A 25,075-nucleotide genomic window follows, 5' to 3' on the forward strand; every position below is an offset into this window, starting at 1 on the left:
CTGCCAAGAGAAAACAGAAATGTGAGGTAAATGTCAAAAACACTGTTATTGTCACCGTAACGGTCTCATCACATTCTGAGGGGCATCATCTGCAAAACGGTGCATAAAAAGCAGTTTAGCACAAAGGTATGTGGGATTATCTAGGATTTAAGTGGATATGCAATTTTGCTAAATCAATTTCCCTCTTGCCACCTGAGCCTTTTGTTCTAAATGGAAAAAGATGTTTAACTTAAAACAGCATCAGCTAAACACAGATAAACCTTTATCCTTATTTTAGATCACTTGTGATATGATTAACTTGTTTTATGTACTCTGTGGTTCATTGGGACTGCGTGGATGAAAGTATAGCCAGTAAAGGAACCATTTGACATTTTGGGGAACTCACTTATTTGCTTTCTTGTCCAGTGTTATTTGAGAACATCATGGTTAACTAATTTAAGCATGAAGACAGAGGAAAACAGCTGACCTGGCATGGGTTAAGGAGGGGAGGAAAAACACAGTCTTTAAATAGTTTGCTATTACCTTAACCCTAGGCTATGTGTTTTCAATTTTGAGCAGCAAATAATAAGCAGGGTTGAAATGATCCATCCATCTGGATTAACATATTGTTTCAGTGATCAACACACAATTTAAATCATGCAAAGAGAAAACATCAATCCATAACATCATCTTTAGGATATGCCTTTATTTTGAAAAGTCTTTGTCAAACATCTTCAAACAAATGATGGCCAGTGGCAAAGAGGAAGTATGTGAAGATACTTTATTTTTTATGATTGGAAATAAATCAGCAGTGTGGAAATATTTGTGATTTCAGAGAAAAGAGGGGTCAGAAGACAAAGCATGTGTTTTAGGTAAACTATAGGTTTGTCTCACAAAAGGCATTTTGACTGAGTAAACACAGGTGTTAGTAATCATGGCTCTGTTCCATTTAGATGCTCCAGCCAGAGTGACAGTGAGCAAGCATGCATCATACCAGTTCCCGAGATCAAAGCAGCTAAATGGAATTCAGCCACCATCATTCATTTCATTATTTACACCTGTGTCGCTCCTGCGGTGACGCGTCTAAACGTCCTCCGTCTATGACGTTGTACTGGTTGCTACTTAATTTGATAGCTTCAGTTAGCAACATAGCGACGTTAGCTACTCTGTTTCGACAATGTCAGACTGAAAAAACGCGCATGCAGGCAGAAATTCAACCCTGCTCCTCTGTCGGGAGAGGCAAACTAACGGTGAGTAAGAAGTGTAAATAATACACGTAAACTGTTAAGCTAAAGTCGCTGCTAGGCTAACTCAGGCGATGTAAAAGCAAAGATACTTATTAACTGTCTCTGGTGAAAGTGCTTAAGCTAACGATGTGTGATGAGCAAAAAACAGCTGTTTTGTCTGTGAACCTTGACAGTAATTATTAAGCGGGATTTTATACTGTAGTGAAAGTGTCCCGTTGTAAATCCATGTTTTATGGCTTTTAGGAGAAGTTTACCTTCAGAGCTATATGACAGATAACAATGAAGTTAAAGGGAAAAAGTTATGGTTTTGGTTAAATTGAAAACATTTCTTCCAGGATGGGCCTTCCTCCAGAAAGCCCTGAAAGTTAAATTATGTGCTGTTTAATATGTGTTAGTTGAATAAATTTAAAGTAAACTTTGCTATCCTTAACCGTTTATAATTCTTAAAATTATTTAAGCATTTTTATTTTTTATGGTCAAAAACAAAGAGGTGGTAGCTTCTTCTGTAACAAATGTACTAATACGGTTCATGTCAGACTTTGTAGTATGGGCAAATAACAAAAATTGTTGTCCAAAGAATAGAATAGAATAGAAAAGAGCAGAATAGAATATTTCTATATTGTCCCTCCGGATGAAAATTTGTCTTAGGCCCAACAAACACAGAAGAAAACAAGCAGGTATTTAAATAAACATATAGATGAAGTTAATGGAAACACTAGAATGATATAATATATTGTGTATTGTATTGTGATGAAACTGGGGGTTTACATCCCTAATGATAAGGTCACTGTCAGAAAACATATGGGAAAAAAAAGATGTCTGTTAAATGTGCAGCTGATGTGACAGTGTCATCATATCAGGTCAAACTACAAGGGCTGAGGTCACCCAAACCTGGGGAAGCAGGAACTGATCACCAGTGCAGAGAGGCTGAGAATGACAAAAAAGTACCAGGATAGTTTTGCAGCTGCATTTTAGATTGATAAAATCCTTGGATGGGAGGGACCTTTATAGCGAGGTCATATCCATGGTAAAGTGTTTGTGGCAGCTAATGAAGGAGCGGGGGGACAAGTGGATGTTTGGCAAAGACACAACTGGATGTCCAGCACCATTCAAAATTAAATATTAGGAATTTTGAAACATGTAGTCCAGAGAGAAAATGTGTCTAGGCTGTATTTATAATATATATATATATATATATATATATATACACACACATATATCACATATATAATATAATATAATATAATACATACATCCACTCCTTCATTCAACTATGCTCAAAATGTTCCCCCCAAGATTTATAAATGAAAATCTAAATTGAAAAAAAACCAAAAACTGCTTCATGCAACACTGTTTGAAAGAGGCGATTGTTAACTTTCCAATGATATCAGTTTTTTTGCTTTGAATATTAAGCAAAAGATTTCACATGAACCTACATAATGACTGTCGGTGAGCCGTGATTTCGAGAAAACTGCCTAAAAAGTTTGTAACACAGTGACAACAAAGATATAAAGCCTGTTGGTCTTCGAAACTGGAGCACATGCTGTACTCCAGGGGCTGTGCTGGGGTAAGAAATACACTGTACAGCTCAGAACACTTTTATTTGTAGACAAAAAGGTAGCAAAACCACGCATACCTAACGAGGTGAAGGAGGAATATTGAACTGCGGTTTGATGATAAAAGTTTGGTAAGATTGGACTTCACATGACAGTTTTTACAACTTGGATAAATTCTTTATGTAAACTCCTTTTCATTCTTCTTTTTTTTTTTTTTAGAGGACCTTTAACGGACCACAGGAATATAAGTAATCGAGGAATGGAGACATGTCGGGAATTCAGGACCCAACAGAGGTAGGGACTCCGCAATTTGTCTTCAAGCGGGTAAATCTGAATGCATTATGGGCCAATGACGTGATGTGCAATTTTGTTGTCCAAAACCCTTTTATGAAGTAAAAATAAGGAAAATGTTTCTTTATTGAGTCTTTTAACCTCTGTTCATCAAATGATATGAAAACATTTCGAGGATATTATAAAGTTTAAGAATTATTAGACATTATAGTTACAAATATCATACCGGATAACTGTCATGGTGAAATGCAAAACAGCTACATAAATAGTTAAAAATCAAATAAATCCCAGTATCTCTGCCACATGCATGTATGTATGAGTGTTACCAATGACATATTTAAATATTACAAAAAATGTCATCCAGTTGATTGTTATGCAATGGAGCGTTTTGTCCGAAAACTGTCAGTTGGTTATCAGACAGAATGTTTGACAATCAGGAAGACCCTAAAGGACCCCCAAACAATCGCTCATCGGTACACTGGGGAATAAAATCCTGTGTCATTTGGCATAAAACATATACATACAACACATATAATGTTGATTTTTTGCAAATGTTTTTATTTAATATTAATTTACATAATTGAAGTTCAAGGTGGCAGATATCTGTTGGTGGTTCAAACAACTGCCCCATTGAGTTTTGTCATACTGGATAACACTTTAGTCACATATAGCAATTATCTACCCCAGTTACTCTATATAATGGTATCCATTGTCCTGGATGACACGTTTAAAATTATTTTCTTTTCGTACTTTTTTTTAAAAATCTTTTATTTGTATATTTCCATTCTTACTGAGAAATTACATTTTGATATTTCAGCTGTGGTCTTAGGTCAGGGTGCACAAGCTAAGCTCACTGCTGTGTCAAACTCCTCACCCACCTATTGGAAAGAAAGCAAATATGCAAATTTCCCTAAATGTTGAACTATAACTTTCAGAAGAAAGCCACAGACATCCTTATCATTACTCTTAAATGTAATGGTTCCCTGATTTTTAATCATTAGTATCATTTCTTCCTGCACTACATCATCAAATAGTAATATTAATATCCCAGTGCCTGCAGTATTAATCATGTGATAGATAGAACCTGTCAGATAGAGGCATGGAAGAGTTTTCTGAATCCACTGTCGCAGTCAGAGTGGACTCCAGGCATCAGTCACTCTCTGAACATCCTTGCAGAAAAACCTCGCACTACTATTAATGATTCAGTGGACAAAATGACACCCCTGTGGTAGCACTGAACCGGTACCTAGTGTATATGGTCTTGGTCTGTGTTTGCCTTTCAAAATCCTCAAGTGGACTTCAAGGCCGTATTTAAAAGGGGAGATAAAGAAGTGGAGAGAGTGATCAGAGAGGCACAGCAAGTGATTGTGAACGAGCCCTAAGGCACATGCCAAGGCTCCCCTCGTTAGAAAACCTGAGAGACTGTCAACAGCCGATCCACCGGGACCCATAACAAAGCTCACCCCATGAAATGCTTCAAAGACACGCTCTCATTTGAATAAGTTCAGATGAGCTCTGTTCTGCACTCTCCCATCCTGCACACGAGGTGTTGTATCCGTGCATGGCAATGAATCTTGAACAGGACAACAGGCTCTCTGACCTCCCTACCAATAAATTCTAGTGCATCTCCCGGGAGGTAGTGAGCCGGTGAGCTCTTAAATAGCAGGTAAGGGACAAGCGTGAAGATTGTGTTTACCAGCCAAGGACAAGGGAGGCAAATCTCACAGGGCGGGAAAGACACTGCACAATAGATCTTGGCAGCACCTGTTAAAACATTTAACAGGTAGGCTTTTCAAAAGCCACTGCTTTACTCGAAAGGGAAGAGTAGATCTCAGGAAAATGAAAGAAAGGGAGAATGTAGCAGCACATAGAGGGGATAGGTCTTTGTGTTCATATTAAATAAATAAGCAAGACAGATCTGACTATGTAGAGAATAACTGCATTTGTATTAAACAAGACCTCAAAGTTATTCTCCTTATAGAAATAATACTTAAGTTATACTGGCACCTGCTTGGTGTGGGTGTATTATGAAAGAGAAAATTTTAAGGTTGTTATGGATTTCAAAGCAGACCTTGCCTGTCTGTGTTTGAGTGGCTGCATAATTGATTCTGTGAATTATTAATTCTTTGAAAATGCTGTCGTTAGTTGGTGCGGCAATTACCTAGTTGTGTATGTGTGTATTAATCCAGCATTCCATTTCTTCTTTTGTTGCTCTCTCAGTTTTTGTTTAACAGATAAAGCCAGGGTTTCAAGAGTAAATACTTTATGAGCAGTGGAACTCGGTTATGGTTGGTTTGGTAACAGCACATCCACGTTTTACAGCTTTTCTTCTGAGTACTCATTCAGTCTCTCTTGCTGTATACTTAATCACATTTTCATGTCACTGTTTTTATACCTTAATACAGCTACAAATTTGCATACTGTGCCACTGACATTATCTGTTTCAACTATTGTCAAATTTCATCTCCTGTCATCATGAACCATTCTTGTATTTGCAGTTCTTTAAGTGCTTATGGTTAAATTCTTTGTGGTGTTCGAGTGTGTCGTGTTGTACTGGTGCAAAGCACAATAAGTGTGTTTTCATCTGCCTCTGTTTATGAGAATTTGTCAGACTTCACATGACGACCCTGAGTGGTATAAAACTGGAATTTAAAGTGTGTTTATGCTTCAATGAGGTGGAAAGGTTGGTGTCTGCATAAATTTTATAACAGCAGTGGATGGAGGCAGAATTCATCTGCATCTTCCTTTGCAAATTTTCTGAAAATTTGTTTCATTTTTTGCTTTATTTATTTATTTTTTTAAATATAATTAACATTAAGGTGACTGTGAGTGTGTTTGGTTGTTTGTCTATATGTGTCGGCCCTGCGATGGTCTGGCGAACTGTCCAGGGTGTACCCCGCCTTCCGCCCAATGACAGCTGGGATTGGCTCCAGCTCCCCCGCGACCTTTACGAGGACAAGCGGTGACAGAAAATGACTGACTGACTAATTAACATTAAGGTGAAAGAGACTGATGGAGTGGTGGAAAGTAACTAGTGTTCTGTACTTAAGTACAATTTCGGCTACATGTATTTACTATATATCAATTGAAGTTACAAGTTACTTTTCAGGGAGGCATTTGCTAAAAGAGTATATTATAAATCTTGAGGTGGTTAATTATCTTTCTGGCTTGTGATAATTTCCATAAAAGTTTTGGTGGACTAGGCAATAGCAGACTTGTATCAGCATGCTCTATAACCAACCCAGTCACCACAATAAATGTTGGGTTTGTAAGTATCTTTAAACTAAGGACATGTGAAATTTGTACATTATTATGTAGAGGATATGTTAAATCTCATTCCTTAACATTTCAACAATGTCGTAGTTACTGTGTGGTTATGTTTACACACAAAAACCACAAGGTTATTTTTAGGAATTGTTAAGTTATTCTTTGGCTTAAAACACCCGGTTTTGATTAGGATATCACGGCTAGAAATGCTGCGATGTCTCTTAAAAAAAGAACACGTTTTATTTGTTGGTCTCAACCATAGACTGTATATAGAGATGGGCGATGCGTCTCCACATACCCCTATGCTTAAGTGAAGCCAGGATACGGTCGCTGCCATCTTGTGCTGATGATGTCATTTGAAGCCAGTCTGCACAGTAGTGATCTCCCCAGCGGGGGACGTCATGCCAAAATACCTGTCTGACCAGCTGCAAGCAGCCACATTGGAAACGAGAGCCTGGATTAACATACACAGCTCTCAATCAGGTGTGGGGGTGGCTTTATGACCTGTACTGCAGCCAGCCACCAGGGGGCGATTGAGATGTTTCAGCTTTACTTTGGGGGAGCTGTAATGTCCATCTTGATATACAGTCTATGTTCTCAACAGTGGTACGCAGTGGCCTGCAGTTTGGCTGCCGTACTGCTCAGGTCTCACACGTCGCGCCATCTTGTCCTCCTCCCAAAGTCAGATCATATACATATTATCATAACTATTTTGCTATAAAATGAACAAAAGTATCCGTGGCTTGCAGAAATATACAAAAGCTCAAATTCCTTCTGCAACTTGGCTGCTAAAAGAGTTTGTGTACTCTATCAGTCTTCATCTTATGAGTCAGACAGCCACTTGAGTAATGTTTGAGTGTATGACTTTTCCTTGATATAAAGTATTTATATAGTATAGTAGTGTTGGGGCTTTTGCTCAAGTAAAAGATCTGAACACCACTAGATGAATAAGAGAAAGCCATCAGAATCTGAGAGGAATACATACCATCCCATTTTTTTCCTAAATGATGCTCCTCTGTTGTCACAGTCATGAGAAATGTGTTCCCTCCAAGACAAGTTAGAAAGAATGTTCCACACAAGGTCACACCTATCGACCTGCCTCTGATGGATTTGATATTTAGCCCACATCTCCTCTCCAGCCTTATTCACATCACGGCCATTTGAAGTCCTGTCACATTCAGAGAGGGAAAATATTCTACCTAGGAGATTGGCATTTTCATTTGGAAATAAACTATATACCGGCAAAGTGCTGTCGTCATTTGGAGCTCTCACATTATGTCCAGACCCTCTTTATTTTTCACCAGTGTCGAAAATGATTAGCATTTCTGCTTCCCATTACTGAGTTTTTTTATTCATTGAACTTGTGTCGATCTGCAGAACAGGTGACCTGAGCATCAGATTCTGAAATAATAACATACTCACTAGTACATTATTATATTGCAGCTTCACTTTGCAGCCTAAAAATGAGCTCCCATTCATTGGACTCACATTAAGAATCCATATTAAATCCACAAATTTACACAAAACAGTCGGCACTGGCATCAGACATAGTTAGAGGCGGTTGTTGTGCTCTTCTATTTGACCAGGCTCTGGAATACTTATGTGTGCTAAATCCCTTATTTGAGCTGAAAATTGATGATGTCACACATCAGTGGTCTAATCCTTTGAGTTGAAACAGCCCTCCAAGGCAGCACAATGTGGTCTGTATCCCATACTGCCTCACTGTACACTAGGCCCCAACATATATGTGACCTGATAGCAGAGGTGGGGACAAGTCATTGTTTTGCAAGTCTCAAGTGAGTCCAAAGTCATGGCAAACCAGCACCGAGTCAAATCCATGACATCCGGGCTAGACATTTTGGGCTGTCCCAGACTAAAGATGACCAACGTGAAAGACACGTGGCAATATCCTTGGTCATGGCTCCAACATGATGGTCCTACATTGCACAGTGAAAGAGGTTGAAAAATGGTTGTTGTCACAGTCTTGTAATCAAAGGCAGCCTGGAATGAAATTCTGACTGTCAGAAATTTGGGATGTGTAATGCTGTTACAAACTGTGTCTACTAACCCACCAATAGAAATGCAGCATGAAATAACGCACTGATCAGCGTGAATAGTTTATTGCTACATGCTGATAGATGGTAATCAATACTTCAAAATTGCCATGGCAAGTTGGCCTCTTTTCCCCAACCACTACTCTAAAGTCATCAAATTTGTGACTTAAGTCTGACTCGAGTCCAATTAATGTGACTCGAGTCACACCCCTGCCTGATAGTCCAGAGTCTGCTGGGGGTTTTGGCGCCTCCCTGTTGTTCTCTTTGTGTTGCTGTACTGTGTAAATTGGTAACACTGTCACAGAAACCATCCCTCTGAGGCTAAGAGGTTTTTTTCTGATTCAAAATGCACACAATGCATAATTAACTGACATGACATAATCTTGAGCTTTTATCTTCATACAGTCTCACTCCCTCACATAACAAGTTACTTATCAAGGACATACAGAACAGTGCTCATGTTTTTGTGATTAAAAAAAACCCAACAATTTTATTGGACATTTACATTGGGATACATTTCTATTCGTGCCTTCAAGTATTAAGAGAATCTCTTTACATTTTATATAAAGTTCAAATGTGAAAGCATCATCCTTCTTCACACACTATAAATTAAATTTACCAGCCTAATCACTTCAGCCTGTGTTGATTAAAGACTGTTGTAATGAAAGGCTGAACCCTACCTCTGATTGTAACTGTATTTATTGACAATAAATTCCAGTGAATGCAGACTGCAGACAGGAGCAGGGAATATTTCTGCATTTCAATTTCCCATTGAGACTCGAAATTAAAACACTCAGGGGCGGTGGTAAACTAAAAGGTTCAGCTGCAGAGAGGTAAATTGACTATTATCGAGCATTTGACCACGAGCCAGCTGAGCTGACACTTTAATGACACGTTTCAAACGGTCATTTTGCATCTGTGTGGTTCGGTCGAAGAAAGAGTCACAGCACTTCTCTCCTCAGGGCTTTGGAAAGAATGAACTGACCCTCAACTTAATCACATTAACACACAGATTGAGAAAGAATGTGTGTGCTTGAAGCCGTGAGATAATGAAGAGATGACAGGTACTGCTCGCTCTATCCTCCAGAACTAAGTTTGCATTGTATGCATGCCAGGGCAGGCTGAAAGGGAGAAAAGAATGGGGGTAAACACAGGGAAGATGATGAGTCAGTGTTGTATTAAGCTGCAGTGAAAGGCATGAGATCAGGGAGAGGACGGGACGGGCCACCAAACCCTGACTACTGACTACTCAAACAAAACACTGAGTTTCATTCAGTTTTCCATCCGCTGCATTAGACATGCAATTGACCATTGGCTAATCTCCATCCCCATCCACATTAGTTACTGTTGCTATGCCTGTCAAGCTTACCATTCTCACACAATACATATGCAATTTACCCAGCCTGGTCTCCTGGAAAAAAGCGAAATGACCCTCTTAACACTGCATTACATGCTTTTGGCATGTATGTGTTAAAATGACATGCTGGCACTACTGAAATGATGCCAAAGGAAAGTCAATAAGGATCCTTTGCCATGGTAGACAGACACATTTCCTGGTTCATAAATGTCACATCATGGGCAGTGGTTATGTTACTGAGAAAGTACACATTGGGAGGAGTTTAGGTGGTGGATGAGTCAAACAAATACAGTTATCATCTAATGGCTTTCCTGCTTAGTAGGATAGGAATTTGTGCAGATATGTGGGCATATGTAAGGTTTATATGTAAGGCTTATTAAAGTGCTGGCCCCCTCACTAGCCCTCTGGTGAAATAATTGAAAGGTCATCTAAACTAGCGTAAAGTTGGTGTTGTTTTGCGAAATAAGGCAACCTAAGGCATCTCATTGGTAGCAGCCATGTCACCATAGCTTGTTAGGAAGGGGGCTAGAAAATGCTCTGGCAGTCTTGAAAGGGATCCCTAGAACTTTCCCCACAAGATATTTAAATGAGAAATGGGTTCTATGGGTACCCACAAGTTTCCCTAAACTAGACTTGTTGCTGTGCATGTTTTGTTCCTTATAATCAATGTACTTTGAATTAAAGCTGTATATTTTGGATATTTAAACTGCAGTCCTAAGCATAGGGCAAACCTCCAAAACACTTGCATTTCCCTTAATGCATCTCAATAGTTACTTGTATTCTACCTATCATGCTGGGTAAATGCTCACATCTTTCACAGTATGCTTCCCCAGTTTGTAACAAACGGTTTCTGCTGAAAATGTGTAGCCATAGCAGATACATTATCAGAATGTTTGAGCATTAAAGTTCTTTCTTGACCTGCTGTATATCGTACAAGCTCAGAGGTCCACTTGTTAGCGTTGAGAGCATTTTTTTAGTTATTGATGCATGTTCTTTAGGTTTCTGCGTCCTCTGACATGTAGCCTGTTTTACGCCCTTGGGTGAGAAGGATTGGACCAACTGTGAGCTGCAGTGCAGGTTTTCTTTGGTTCAGGTTTCAAAAGTATAAAGCAACAACACTTAACAACCTTATTCATCATTTATTACCTGTAACTGCTTGTCCTATTCAGGGTTGCAGGGGGGCTGGAGCCTATTCCAGCTGACATTTGGCCAGGTCAGACATTGTGGACAAGTCACCAGACTATCACAGGGCTGACGCATGGAGACAGACTTAATCAAACAACTTGAAAATCAAAAGCAAACTTCGGTATGAACACATCCAACACCTAAGTGTTTGTCTGCTGCTTTCAAATAACGTGCATCTGTCAACCTGTCCATCATGCTTTGCATTCCTGCTCCTTCCTGTCAAGTTCTCATTCACCTTTGGAGCAAAGCAGTTGGGGTGTCTGTGCAGATAATTAATTGTTTCAATCTTTTTAATATCAGCAGTTAAATAGAAATTAAGATGTAATCCCAGCGACAAAGACAAATTATTTAAAATAATTTGACCAGGTATGTGTGTTGCTATTAGAGAACTTACCGGTGTAAGTCTGCATCCTGCAGTCTTTTCTTTGCCTGTCCTTTTTCTTCTCCTGCTCCTGTTTTTCTTTGGGGCATGGCAACCATGACAACATCCCTGTTTGCTTGCTCACCTTTTAGGTCCACTCTTTCCCTCTTTGAGTCTGGGCCGAGGCTGTTGGGCCTTTTGCATAAAAATGAAAAGTTGTGTGAATCTCCAGAATTTTAACAGCAGCCTTAAATCATCAATACAGTACAGTGATAAGGCACTTACCATCTGATACTAGGTGTCAGATTCACCGCCTCCAACATCTTTTTATTGGGGTGTTTTTGTTGGGCCCCCAAGCCTTTTATCAAATTATGCTTATCTAGTGGACTCTCCCTTAAACATTTGGCTTAACTTATAATGCTCATGGAGGTATTCTTCTCTACTCGATGGCAGAGTCTGCTTAACTCTGCCAGTGGCAGATTTTCCTTCAATGGCCCTGAAACGACCAGCACTGACAGATCTCCTCTTGGGGTCTTTCTTTTTTTTTTGGCCATCAGTGTGTCCAGTCTTCTCCTCTTTCCACTTGGACTGCGGCTGTCCAGCCTTTTGCATAAGCATGAAAGTTATATTTAGTCAAAGAACAATCCGATCACCATGTAAAATTGATAAACCTAGTAAAATAGTCTTTTGTTGGAATTTACTCCAAATGATTTTAAATGAAGTGTCATCTTTCTGAATCCAGTTACATTTCTGCACTCATTTCTGTCTGATTTAAAAATTCGCAAACTCTGATTGCTTATAATCACTTAAAAGAAACCTACTCTAAGAAGAAACTCTAGTCTAAATATTACCTTCAAACACACTTATTTGTCTTTCTTGAGCATACCTGAACATAATTGTGGTAAATTTTAAAGGAACACTCTGTAAAGTGTTCAAGCTGAAATTTCCGTCATTACAAATGTGTAGTACTGATAGATAATAACAGACTGTTTTCATCAAAAGCACTCCATTAATTACTGTACCTTATCAGTTTATTCTTCTATATGCTGATGACCCGTAATTGTACCTCCCACTCTAGCTAAGAGAATAAAATAAGTTGGCCTCTGAGAATAGGCAAATGGCAAATGATAATTAAAAAAAATAAAATTAAATAAATAAATAAATATTGCGGCAATTTTTGCCCCTACATAACAATTTTTAGGGGCATACTGATATTTCTTGGAGCATTTTTGCCCTTCACCAACTTCCGGCATCAGTTGAATGAGACCACTTGATGTGCCAATTACTAATTTTAGACCAAATTGAATTTGGTACAGTACCCCTTTTATATCTCATAGTGTGGGCTTAATTTTACCATAGATTATTTATGTAGAGCACAGGTAAATAAAGTCAGTAGTGTTTTTTTTTTTTATTGCACGAAAGAGCTAGTTACTTTATGTCAGGTGTTATACGTGTAATAAGGAATGTAAGTTCAGCACTAACTTTGGTTTACACTTTGATATACAGTAGTCACATTCAGGACTGGCTTCCACACAGTGGGAGAAATATTGTTACACAGTGGATTTGCTAGCTGTGATTGGGTCTTATGATCCCATTGAAGTGTAACTATCTGTGGAGTTATAGCATGAATACATTTTTCTGCTTAACAAGAATATGAAAACTGAGAAACATCTAGACCTCCTGGCTCAACTACTTATTGGTACTAACTCAGAATAACAAAAATTTAGACAGTTGAATCGCAGCTGCTGTGTGAATTAAAGACTCAAAAAGCTTTTTTTTCATGTTTTTTTCTGTCAAACCACAATATAGTAGAGTCACAGCGAATATTCAACAGACAACCATGAGATCATTCATTAGAGTATCCAACAGAGATTAGAGTTTTAATAAACACAAAGAGTAGCTGTTGATCTATTGTTCACCATGTTGACCATATTCTCAACAGTTATGACCAAAATCTCCATATGAAGACAAGGTATATTAATAAATTTACAAATATAAGTATCAGCCCTCAAAAATAAAAATCCTGAGTCTTAATAGAAACATCTAGCCTTGAATAACCTTAGGCTTTGAATTTTAATCAGCATGTGATAATCAATATATGCCAGGAGTCATTTTGGGAGATAAAATGTTGTAATTTACTCTGCTGTTGTAACCTCATTCTATCTAGGACTTATTCTCCTTTTGTTAATGATTTCCACTGGTCTCCCAGAAGGACTTTCAGCAATCCCCACGGAGTAGGCCTCAACTTGTTGCATCCAGCTTTTGATTAAAAAGTGTACGTGGAGTGAGCGGGATTGCTGCTGGTGATTGTACAAACAAGTAAATGAGAATTTTGTGGGTGGAAGGCAGTAATCCTCCTCACTGCCTTTAAGGTTTGCATGGGAGTTGAGAATTGGATGCTCAATATACAGTGCATTAGTGTTAGACTGATATATGGGGCCAATATTGGACCATTAACTGCTGCCTGTGAGCCAGTTATTCAGAGTCACCAGTGAGTGTCATTGAAGTCTTAGAGTAACTTCAATGCAAAAATGTTTGTTATTTCAAAAGCATAAACCTTTGCTGAACCTGATAATGCATGAGTGGAATGATTCAGCTGTGGTTGGGCAAGCTGACATTTCCCCAAGTCTTTTCAGTCATGCAAGAAGGTAGTAAGATTGTTTTTCCACACACCTCAGCAGCATAAAGTTTCCCACGTCTAAACAGAAGAGCAAAACAGTATCATGGAGCCATAGGTGACGGGCTGAGAGGACATACCAGAAAAGAGTGACGATTGAAGAAACAAGTGTATCTTTCATTCGCCGCAAGCATTCAGTCTATTATGACTCATGCAGCACCACTGTTGAAGCCTTTAGTTGTTGGCATGAAATACTGGACAGCAGATTCTCAGGAAAAGGCAGAAGTCTTCACCAATATTCCCTAAAGAGTTTTACACTTTTTAGTGTTAGTCAGCAATGTCCCTGGAACTTTTTTCACCTTGCAACCTGCAGTGCTTCACTCTCTGAAAGAGGCAAAGAGCAGCACATGGGTGTTGATTCAATCTTGGAACCCACTGGCTATTGGTCTGACAGGGATTTAGCCTCTGGGGGCAACTGCCAATATTTTAGAATTCCAGGTGTTGCCAGCCAACCTGTTTTCACTCTCAACTTGTTAAATACCAGCGCTTAGTCTGTGGCACTCGGAGTCTGATGCTGATTTACTGTGGCATCTGTATGAGACGTGCCGGGCCGCATCATTATTAGATGCTCAGAGCAACTGACAGAGTATAAAGAGTGAGAAAACCCATGTAGGAGGAGGTCAGGTTTGATGGATGGGTCAAACAAAAACACCACTGTTCAGGTCTTGTGTGAAGTCATTGTTTAGTGATTTTAAGCATGTAGCATAGTATGTCACATGACATATGTCAAATTATGTTACTAACAAATACACTCAACCCAAACCATGATTTAAACTAAACTAAACTTAACCAAGAACTGTTGTTGCCTTATCCAAATGGAGTAAACCTTAACACTAAGTGAACTTATGTGGGAAGTTGAATTTGAAACGAAATTGTATGCATGCAACAAGTGAGACTTACGCATTATTTCTAACACGTCCAAAACTAACACTGAAGGGCACCTCGAGTGTTGTGACGCATAGGCCCTCTGACTAAGCGCCAGTGTTTGAAGAGTTAGGAGAATATGTTGAGCCAGTGGGTATCTGGTATATGTGTATCGAGATTAGTGTTGATTCAGCTCTTTGGTATTTCAGAGGCTGAAGGCTGGCGGTGCTATTAACACACATGTCTTGTGGGGGAAAAGCCATCTTGCAAGTGGCCCTCATGACCAAGTCTCCTGTCAATGTCAGACCCCCCACCAATAATGCCTGCCACCTTTTCAAGGTTCAAATTGAGGGGGCAATCCCAGGTTGGTTGGCTGGGTGCACATTATGCAAAAGCCTTCAGAATGAGGTCCTTAATAATTCATTCAGTGAACGATAGTGATTAAAGCATTGACTAATTAAATTTTACATTAACACAGTTATTTTCACGCTTAGAGCAATGTATATCTTTTCACATGCACAGTTATGTGATAGCAATTACTGTGCATTGCATTGCAGTACAGATCTTTATGTCTAGGAAATCCACAGGGAGAATCCTGCGTTTCCTCCCAAACATACACATAAATTCATTACAGTAGCTTGAAGTAGAAAGGAGAAAGGCTTGTTTGGTTTTCAGTTAATTGTGGGAACCCTTTGGCAAAATTAGCATAATCCTTGTAAGTGCCAGACGCATAGGCAGAATGCATTACACTTCCAAGTCAGATCGCAACTTGGACAGTACTTTCTTAGATATCAAAAGTGACTAACAAGCAAAGGCATATTTCATTGCGGAGGATAATAAAGAGATCTATATTGGGTTCAAATAAAGGAGTCATACTCCAGAGGCCACTCAACATGCAGCATTCAAGAGGCAATTATATAAGAGATAATTGGTGCACTGTACATTGTAATTAGCTGTGTGCATTGTGATCCGCATGTTGTTGCTGAAAGTTCTTGAGCTTCATTTCAAGAAGCTACACCATGTCAAGGAGACTATTATGAAAAAAAGTTTGTTACTTTTAACGACAGGTTCCCTGTGTGTTTTTATTCAGTGCTGCTTGCCAAACCAAAAGTCGACATTTTGGCATGTCACATTAGGGAAAGCACAGATTTAAATAAGAAACTGAAGGACTCACTTTTACCAGCACAATACCAAAACCCTGAAACTGACACAGGTACATGGAATTCAGCCATCACTCAGTTTAAAAGCTACACCTATGCTTTTTAGTTCTTGAAAGAGGTATATTGTATTTATGTGAAAGGGCCTTGAGCACAGCTGGTAAACAACACAGGTGATTTTGATCACTAGAGGATGAGACCTCTTTTCAGAATCGTGTGGGCAGGTGAAGACAGTGCCTGACCGATGTCCTCCTCCAGTTAGCTTTGTGTGGCCCATTAGGGACAAATTGCATCTTTATCATTTCCTCCATTTGGCCAAGCAAATGTGTCACTTGTTATGTTGAATTTGCATGTGGTAGAGATGTGATGTTTTCACAGCTGTCAAGAGTTGAAAGCACAGTGCAGTTTGTGTTCAGCCTCAACAAGCCAAATAGTGAAATACGGTTTAATGCGTCAGTATTGTTTATGATCCTTGGAGACATGGTATATAGGCCCAGTCCTATTTTGTGATTTTACCACTAACCCTTGTTAGGGACAGTGTTATAAGGGGTAGTGATTGAAAGCCTTCCCTGTGAAACAGGTCATCTCTTCAGGACCCTGATATGTCAGCTGTAAGCCGGCATTCACATTAACAGTGACGACGAGTGATGCTGAACTTTGCGAATATGCCATTCTCTGCCGTGGTGATTTCTCTTGCTTGCACCACAGGCAGTGTTTTGAGGCTGTCAGGATGCTTGCTTACTGTCACACTACCATTCGATCTGACAAGTCAACAAAGAAAAAAGAACACTGCTTTGTTACCAGGCCACTAGCAGTTCTCTGTAGGCTACCTGTGCTCTGACTTCTTGCCAGTCTAAACTGATAATAGAGGAGCTGTAACAAGTGCAACAACTTCACTGCTAGACTTAAGTTGACATTGGCATCATATGCCAGCACAGTGGGTCATATAACACTAAAATTAACAATAACAATGTAATGTTAAATAGCTAGCTAGTAAGCTACCGTGACATTGGCATATTAGCAATCTTATTTGTTATGCTTGAAAGAATTATACATTAAACGAAGGAAAAACTATGGTTATCGTCATTTATGAATCTTTATTGACACAGAAAATACATATGCTGGTTTCTTATGTTGCTCGTACAGCTCAGGCATTATAATGCTTCATCCACCCCTCTATCCCATCAAGAAGTCTGTACATCCTGCCCCTAGATGTCATGCACAAAACAGAGGGTTAAGAGCTATGTAGCAGGGGCAGGGGTTGCATTGGGATTGGGCAACACATTCTCATCCCAACTTGTCAGATGTTGCCACTTGCATGTCAACATAGTACGAGTTAGGTATCCTTCTGCATCTCCTGTTTACATTCCAGGCTGACACAACCATGATGTCAACAACGGCAAATAGTGGAATGACGTGGTTATGTTTGGCAACAACAGTACAGGGCAACCAATGCCAAACCGTCTACTAACTCACATGCTGGCTGGATGGTTTGGTTCAGGCAAAAAGGGAATGGATGGTTAGGATTGGGGGAGGGAGGAACATGGTAAGGTGTAGAAAAAAAATCAACTCAGATGGGAAGTGAACACCTGACTTCAAGGTTGCATGCACACTTACATCAAAAGTACTCACAAAGTGGTGCTATTTTATGAGTTCGGAATGAGAACAGGCTGGATTGGGCCTTGGTTAACATACTGCACAGGGCCAAAAATATCAAAACAGGAATGTGCCATCGGAAACCATGTTTTGGAGGGCACCCATTCTTATATACAAAGTCACAGTGGCTAATTGCAGCATGTTTCCACCCTCCTCTAACCTTGGCAGGTCTAATTAGAAATGAAAAAAAAGGCAGGACACAGAAGGCCTCACAAACATATCTCCCTGTGCCTGGAAATCCTTGCACAAAGAATAAAAAATATGCAGGGTGGTGCCCTATAGCAACACACGTGATCAAAACAGGGTACCATTAATTCGCTCCATTAAAATCAAATGTATTATTTTAAAAATCAATTATGGCAAAATTGTGTTTTTAGACCTGCCAGATACTGCAGAATAACAAAAGATCCCCTCATGTTGAGTACGCTGTTTCTTCACCTCTATTTTTTTCTGTACCACCAAATACCACTTGATGTTGCTGAGCAACAAATGCCAAAAAAGAGCAAGGGAAAGAATAAAAAAGGAATAACACAGCAGCAGGAATGACAGAGGAAGGACGATACAGCAATATCACATAACGTTTTTTTTTTTTTTTAGATGAGTCGAGGAAAAGGGCAGAAATGCAATTCTGGAGGAGAGAAGACTGAGAAGAGAGGAAAGGGGAAGGAGAGTAAGCAGTAATGGGACAATTTTAATATAAATTGGAGATTGGTCTTTCAATGTTGGTAAGCTTTGACATGAAAAACATGAAACACATGCATATCTTTCTCTAGGAGCTGTGGATGGCAAGTTAATGTCGGGTTGTCTCTTTATGTTGGCAGAAGACGAGCTCAAGAAACTGGAGTGTAATCAGTTACATATGGTATAACAAGACTATTATATACTTAATAATACATATATTTGTTACATATTTATCTTAAATATACATACACGTTTAATGCCAGTGCTAGGACCTCTCTTTGTGTGTGCGGCTTTCTGCAGCAATGATTGTTCATTATTGTCTTAATGCATTTTCAGTGCTTGTGCTTGATGTTGTTGGCTCATGACCTGAGTGCTGTTATGATGTAAAATGAGAGCCTGTGCACCGCTTTCATTGCCTTATTCTTTGTTATCTGTAGGTGTCAGAAATTGTGTTTGAAGAGTGTCAGATGCCAGGTAGACTTTCATCTGTGCTCTGCTTTTTGTTCCATGATTACAGTCTACAGCACATTACTTTTACATGTTACTCAAAGGAAAGATGCCTCTTGCACTTTTTGCTTTAAGTGGGAGAAATGTTACTAGGGTATGCTCCCTATTGGGATATTGGCATGCTCTGTGTCACAGCAGAGTTGCACTCAGGCCACTCAAGTGCAAACCTCAAATTAAACCACCTAAGTGTCCCCAGGTGCTTCTTTGGTTGCCTCAAATGTCCCTCTGGTTTGAACAAGAGCTGCTCTGGCTTGACCTTTTGCCAAAAGCGTTGAGCAGATGAGACCCTTACTCATCTGAAAGGGCATCCTTAAGGAACTCTTAAGTCATGCTTCATTTTGGCCATAATGTCATGAGGAATGTGTTTTTCCCACATTTGTGTGTGTGTGTGTGTGTGTGTGTGTGTGTGTGTGTGTGTGTGTGTACACAATACTCATAACCCATGCTCCTTGAACACTTTACATGTCACTGTTTGCTTATACTTTACATCTTTGAAAACTTTTTTTATGTCCAAATATATTTCTGTGGTGTTTTTTTTTTTCTTTCTTTTGTTGTTGTTTTTTGTGGATGCTTTCAGACAGTCTGTCTGTGGTGGCCCTTTTGCATTTAAGCTACTGTCGGGATATGAGGAGGTGTTATTATGGATGTGTTGTTACAAAGCACATTTTTTTAGCCAGTTTATTTGCATTTTGGTAAAGTCTGCACCAATATATGTCTGTGGGTCTGCACAAGGTGATTGCACGCACATCCTCTGAGGTCTGCTTGCAGTTGCGGTGCTCATGTCCCCCGGTATGGACTAGTGCTTGTATAAGAAGTGATTTGATTGTGACGAGGCTTCAGTGGAATACTGGAGTTATTGTTCCTCCTCCTTGTCTGGCTTTGTTAAGGATTTGGCACAGTACAGTCAGGTTGATTGTTGCTGTAGCTCTCAGATGCTGTGCAGATGTGCGTGTTCTTTGAGATTTGCCACTGTTGACAGAAGAACGGGATGAAAACAGTGACATTCAAAACTAAGCAAGATAAAAGTCTGAATATTTGTTCTTACATGTGACTTTTTGGACTTTGGGATTTTTTCATCAACTGTTATTAAAGAAATGGCAGAATTTGTTTTTTCCGATGACGCTGCAGTATAACACATCCGTCACATGTATGAGTCATCAGTCTAACTTCAGCAGACCAGAAAAAAATATTCGAGAGATGTTTGGGATGGATTATAGAATATCAGTAAGACCTGCAATGAAACCCTCCTTCAATGACCAGCTAAACCACTATCAGTAACAAAACATGCACATAATTTATTGTAGATTGTCAGTCACAATGTGTTTGTGAACCATTAGGTCAGCGCCCAAGATCAACTGCCTGAGCTTTTCACTTACTGTGGCATTCTTTGATGTGTCTGCTATGTAAAGATGAGGTTAGCAACCTTAACTTTAACAAGCAAAAACTGGAGCATTCAATAACACAGTGAACAGGAGCCTTTCTTTAATGACCGCGTTCACCATGTGGTTCCTTAAAGTCTCCTCAGAAATGCTGGCAACCTCAGGGGATATGTAAAGATTCATTGAAGAGTCACAGAGCTCATTAGCGTGACTGTCAAGTGTTGGAGTTTAAACTTGTTGAAATTCATTGGACGAACGAAAGGCAAAGCTTGCAGTGACAACAATTGTATTTTGACTGCTGCTCATGCTTCCACTCAGCCTTATGTGTTGTTCTCATGAACTCAAGAGATAATGAATTACAATTAAGAGTCCTTCATGCTTGGCTAATTCTACAGGGAGTTCTACACTTTGGGCGACAGCCATTGGAAGACAACACTGTGACTGGTATTGGTGAATCTTGTTTACCGAGACTCTGACTGACCACGTCGTGACACATTTCTTCTCCCCAGACTACTCATTAGACGACCTCTGGGAAATTGAATGCGGATGAACATGCACATGTCACATTCATTCGCAACACACTCATGCTTGTCTTTGAGTGATGCATGGATCTTTTACCACCTGCTCATGTCTGCTAATCAGGTAAATACACAACCCAGTTGCCTGAATAATTGTTAAACATCTCTGCAAACCAAAGATCTGCTACATTTTTTATATTATTATGTAGCTGATATGTTGAAGCTGAATGATTCTTTACATTTGTACAATGCTATGGTTAATGTGTTTTATCACTTGCATTTGGAAAAGATCATGTCTTGGCTTAAACACCTGGTTTTGGTGCCACGTCACTTCTTACATCGATGGCAGCTTTTTTTATTGTCCATGGTTTCTGGTTGTGACATGATTTAACTGTCCACACATCCCAGCCCCAACAAAACGGTCATAGAGTCGCTCTCCCTGCACATGTGCAGTGCAGCTCTGCAGCCACCTTAAAAGCATGTTGCAGTGACGCACAGTAGGAGCAGGACAGCCACTCACATTCTCACAACCCACTGGTCTTTATTTACCATAAGCACTCGCCTCCGCTCCTGTTCTTGCCAGAGTCCTCTGTTTTGTCAGATCGGCATATAGAGAGTCACAGGGTTAAATGGTGCTGTGGAGGATTTAGCCAAGTTTCAGTGAATAAAAGGATATTACAGTTCCTGTTATCCAACTGGAAACCGATACGGCTCGGAGGTTGTCTAATTTATTTTCCAGTGCCAGTACAATTGCTAGCAGGAGGCTAATTCAGCTGGTGCTCATGTTTTTCTCAATGTTTACTACTGTTTAATTTTGAAAACCTCTACCTTACTGACTAGCCAGCTAGCTGCTTATTAACAGTCGACAAAAGGAGAGTTTATAGACTATTGAGTTAATTTCTTCATTCTGATGATTGACATCACCACCAAAAGTGGCAAAATAGACATCGGAGCCTAAATTCTGAGCAGGTTTAATAGAGCTGACTGAGAGGTGACTGCAAACGTCCGCGCTGACATCACTCAAAAATATAACACATCCATGGTTTGCAGAAATGTACAATGCCAACATTTTCTTCTGGTGGTCAGAGCGAAACACACATACAACAGCAAACATCTTAACATGTGTGTACAGAATTGGGTGTTGTGTCAGCATCTTTTTAAATAAATTGATGCATGATCATGGTTCTGTTCTATGTTGCAGAGAGCCTTTGATGAATCTAAAAGAAACCGATAGCTCTCAAGGACACCTGAAAAGAGGCAGATGAGGAGGAAAGACAAAGCGAGAATCTGACCTGTTTGAGGTGTAAGAGAGCAGAGATGAGATAGAGGCTTTCAATTAGCAAAATAAATATCACCATTCAATAATGCAAAGTCATTATATACAGATATATGTTAACAGAATTACACATGACAAACAGCAGAACCTGCACTTCACAAACATGATCATCTAAAAGAATATAGAAATAAGCCTATTAGTCTGCTCCAGTAGATGGTCTGTTTAATTTTAATTACTCCTACTTAACCATCTGAACTAGCTCTATTGAAACCTGCCCCATTAAGACTCCGTTATATTGGTGTGCATTGGTATTGCATCAGTCCTGGGCTATTTTTTCGCTAATCTGCTTTATAGAATTAAATCCTTTTATCATTTCATCCAAAAACTAGAGGTCACACTTGTCTAATTAAAATGCAAACATGGCTGTAAGCCGGTTTCCTTTTCATGTCAAAGTTTCCTCCTCAAACAAATGGGTCTGTGGATGGCTCTGTAGAGCTCATTGGTAAGCAGTGCTCAAAGTGGTGTATTGAAAAGCAGTTTCATTCCCTGTTGCTTTAAACTATGACAGGAGATTTGTTCTATCTGCTGCGGAGGGAACACTGTTGCAGTCTGCACACAGCATGCCACCTGAAACAGCAGACTGCTCAAAACACTCCACTGCGTGGATGAATAACAAAATGCGGAAAACAGTCCTGCTTAATTAGAGTATTTAGAAAAAATATGCCCCCCCCACCCACTGCATGTGAAGGCTGAGTGGATCTTACTCATGGAAAAGGTTTCCCTGAGTTTTGATGGTTCCAGGTTTCACATAATCACAGAGTGCAGTAAAAGATAGCCTGTTTACCACTTCAGTCTGTTACTCCCACACCAACTTTGGGTATCTGTGAGCAGAGCTAGACACAAGTTGAGTGTTTCTGAGAACAATTAGTCCTCCAGCACACCTCCAATTGACATTTAACATGTAAGAAGGACTTTTTGTCTACTAGCCTTTTTGATTCCTTAACCTGCTCATCTTACAGTAGCGGATCTTCCTACTGGGGACACAGGTGGATGATTTGTAACCTGAAACTGCTTTATTCAGGGTTTTTAGCGGTTTGAATAGCTGGGCCTGTTTGTTTGGAGAGGAAGAGACCTTTACGGATAATTGGGCTCACTCAATGAACCTCCTGAACAATGAACAATGAAGGGATACTAACCGGGAGGAGTTTCAGCTTGTTGCAATCTGCAGTCCTTACCACTGGATCCCGCTAAAACCCCCGAAATCTTACACAGTAGCCCTGAAATGTGGTCATTAGTGAGTGATCATTATAGTTATAACATTCAAGAGCAATGATTGGTATGGTGGAATGGATTGTATGTGAAGTAAATTTAAGAGAAAATAAAAAGTCAAAAGCCATCCGAACGACGAAATTGGCAAATTTGCCCATACCATATTCTTTTATTGTTTGTTATATATTTATTATTATTGTTTGTTAGCTAAGTTGTTTATTTATATTGCTAATAAATGCATTGTATTTGATGGAGTGGATGGGGCACCAGGTGATGCTTGCCCAGGGCGCTGACTATGTTAGGCCCGGTACTGCTCCTCTACATGATTTCATCCTATTTGGCACACAGACTGACTTGAGCTGAACCGAAAGAAAGAAAGACTGTATTATTTTTTTCTGACAACATTTTGGCATTTTAATACAAAAAGCATCTGTCTTGCCTATTCAACAAGGCAAAGAGCCTACAGCCATGCTAGCAGCTCTGCGAGGTTTTACTTTCATAACAATCTCTTCAGTACTTTCTGAGAAATTTTACTAAAAGACAAAAATATTTACCTGCAGGTGGCAATAAAGGGAAGGTCAGGAGTTTACCAAAGTATATGGGATTCATTCTCTTGGGGGTATTTTTGCATTTACAGAATTCTTTTCATGTACATTCTTAAGCATATAACACATTTAGCTGCATTTTGTTACAGTCTCCATGTAGGTTGTGTATCCTGTTTGTTCCTGGTTTGTTTGGCTTTTAGCAGGATTAAGGAAAAATACCAGCGCGATTTACTTGTAACATAGTGGAGAGGTGTAGGATTGGCCAAGGAAGAACCCATAAAAATTTGGAGCAGATCAGAATCATGGGGTCGGTAAAGGGATTATTATTTCACTTACACTAACATTGCAGGATAAGGCATTTGGCCTTGGCGGAGGTCTTTTCTGAGGATCCTTCTACTTCAAAATGTCTTTAGATTCAGAAGTTCTTGATTTCTAATTTTGATGTAACTGTAGTTACTTATTCTCTCTCCACATCAACGATCTGTGCTCAAAGTGCATCTTGAGAGTATACAAGTACACATAAACACATCACAAAAAATAGTCTTCCATTGATCTATTGCTGTTATCTTTATGTATTTCTAATGATTTCCACGTCAGTAATCTCAAGAGGATCAACAGAAGCACACAGAAAACCAACCTTTGTGTTTTCAAAGACATGTCAGAATATAAGGAGCTACAAGGTGAGAAATGCATTGCTGTTGTGGTAACATACAACAGATTCAGAGCCTTGAAAACAGATCTCGCTGTGGAGAGATTCTTCTTTATGACACTAGATGAGAGCCCTCAGAGCAAAGTGACACAGAGCTGATGACCAGATTATCAAGACTTCAACTGACTACAACTGCCAGCAGCACTGCGTCTCATGGCATTGTCCCGCTGCTTTTCTAGGAGGCAGCATCTTCACACTACCCTGCACTGGCATCTCATCTCTCCACTGCTGCTTCACTGATGAATAGTTTCATGAATATCTCAGGCATGAGATATTCATGAAACTATATGAAGGTAACCACAGTTGTGTGCAGAGCCCCCCCCGTCAGCCTTGTAAATAAAAACCTCTCCGCTCTCACTCTGAATTTGAGTCGTAAAAAAAAACAGGCTCCCCTGATTGCTTCCCCTCTCCTTTTTCATGAAAATGTGAGGAATCATAGTCTTATCAGCAATGGGGTTTGTTGTCGCTATGCCTGTTTCACATCTGCTTGTTTTTTCCTGATGACCTTGAAGGTTAATGCATTGTATACAAATGTAAATT

General features: G+C 39.6%; 1 protein-coding gene across 1 annotated transcript in view; it reads left to right on the forward strand.

Annotated features, from left to right (window-relative positions):
* Positions 1-1,083: 1,083 nt before the first annotated feature.
* The window catches only part of olfm3a (olfactomedin 3a), a 51,271-nt gene continuing 27,279 nt past the window's right edge, over positions 1,084-25,075 (forward strand). The window contains exons 1-2 of the mRNA XM_042510448.1: positions 1,084-1,229; positions 3,002-3,076. Coding sequence (XP_042366382.1) covers positions 3,050-3,076 — 27 coding nt within the window. The 5' untranslated portion in view covers positions 1,084-1,229; positions 3,002-3,049. The remainder of the gene's footprint in view (positions 1,230-3,001; positions 3,077-25,075) is intronic.

This window comes from Plectropomus leopardus, chromosome 21 (assembly GCF_008729295.1).
Source record: "Plectropomus leopardus isolate mb chromosome 21, YSFRI_Pleo_2.0, whole genome shotgun sequence".
Lineage (NCBI taxonomy): Eukaryota > Metazoa > Chordata > Actinopteri > Perciformes > Serranidae > Plectropomus > Plectropomus leopardus.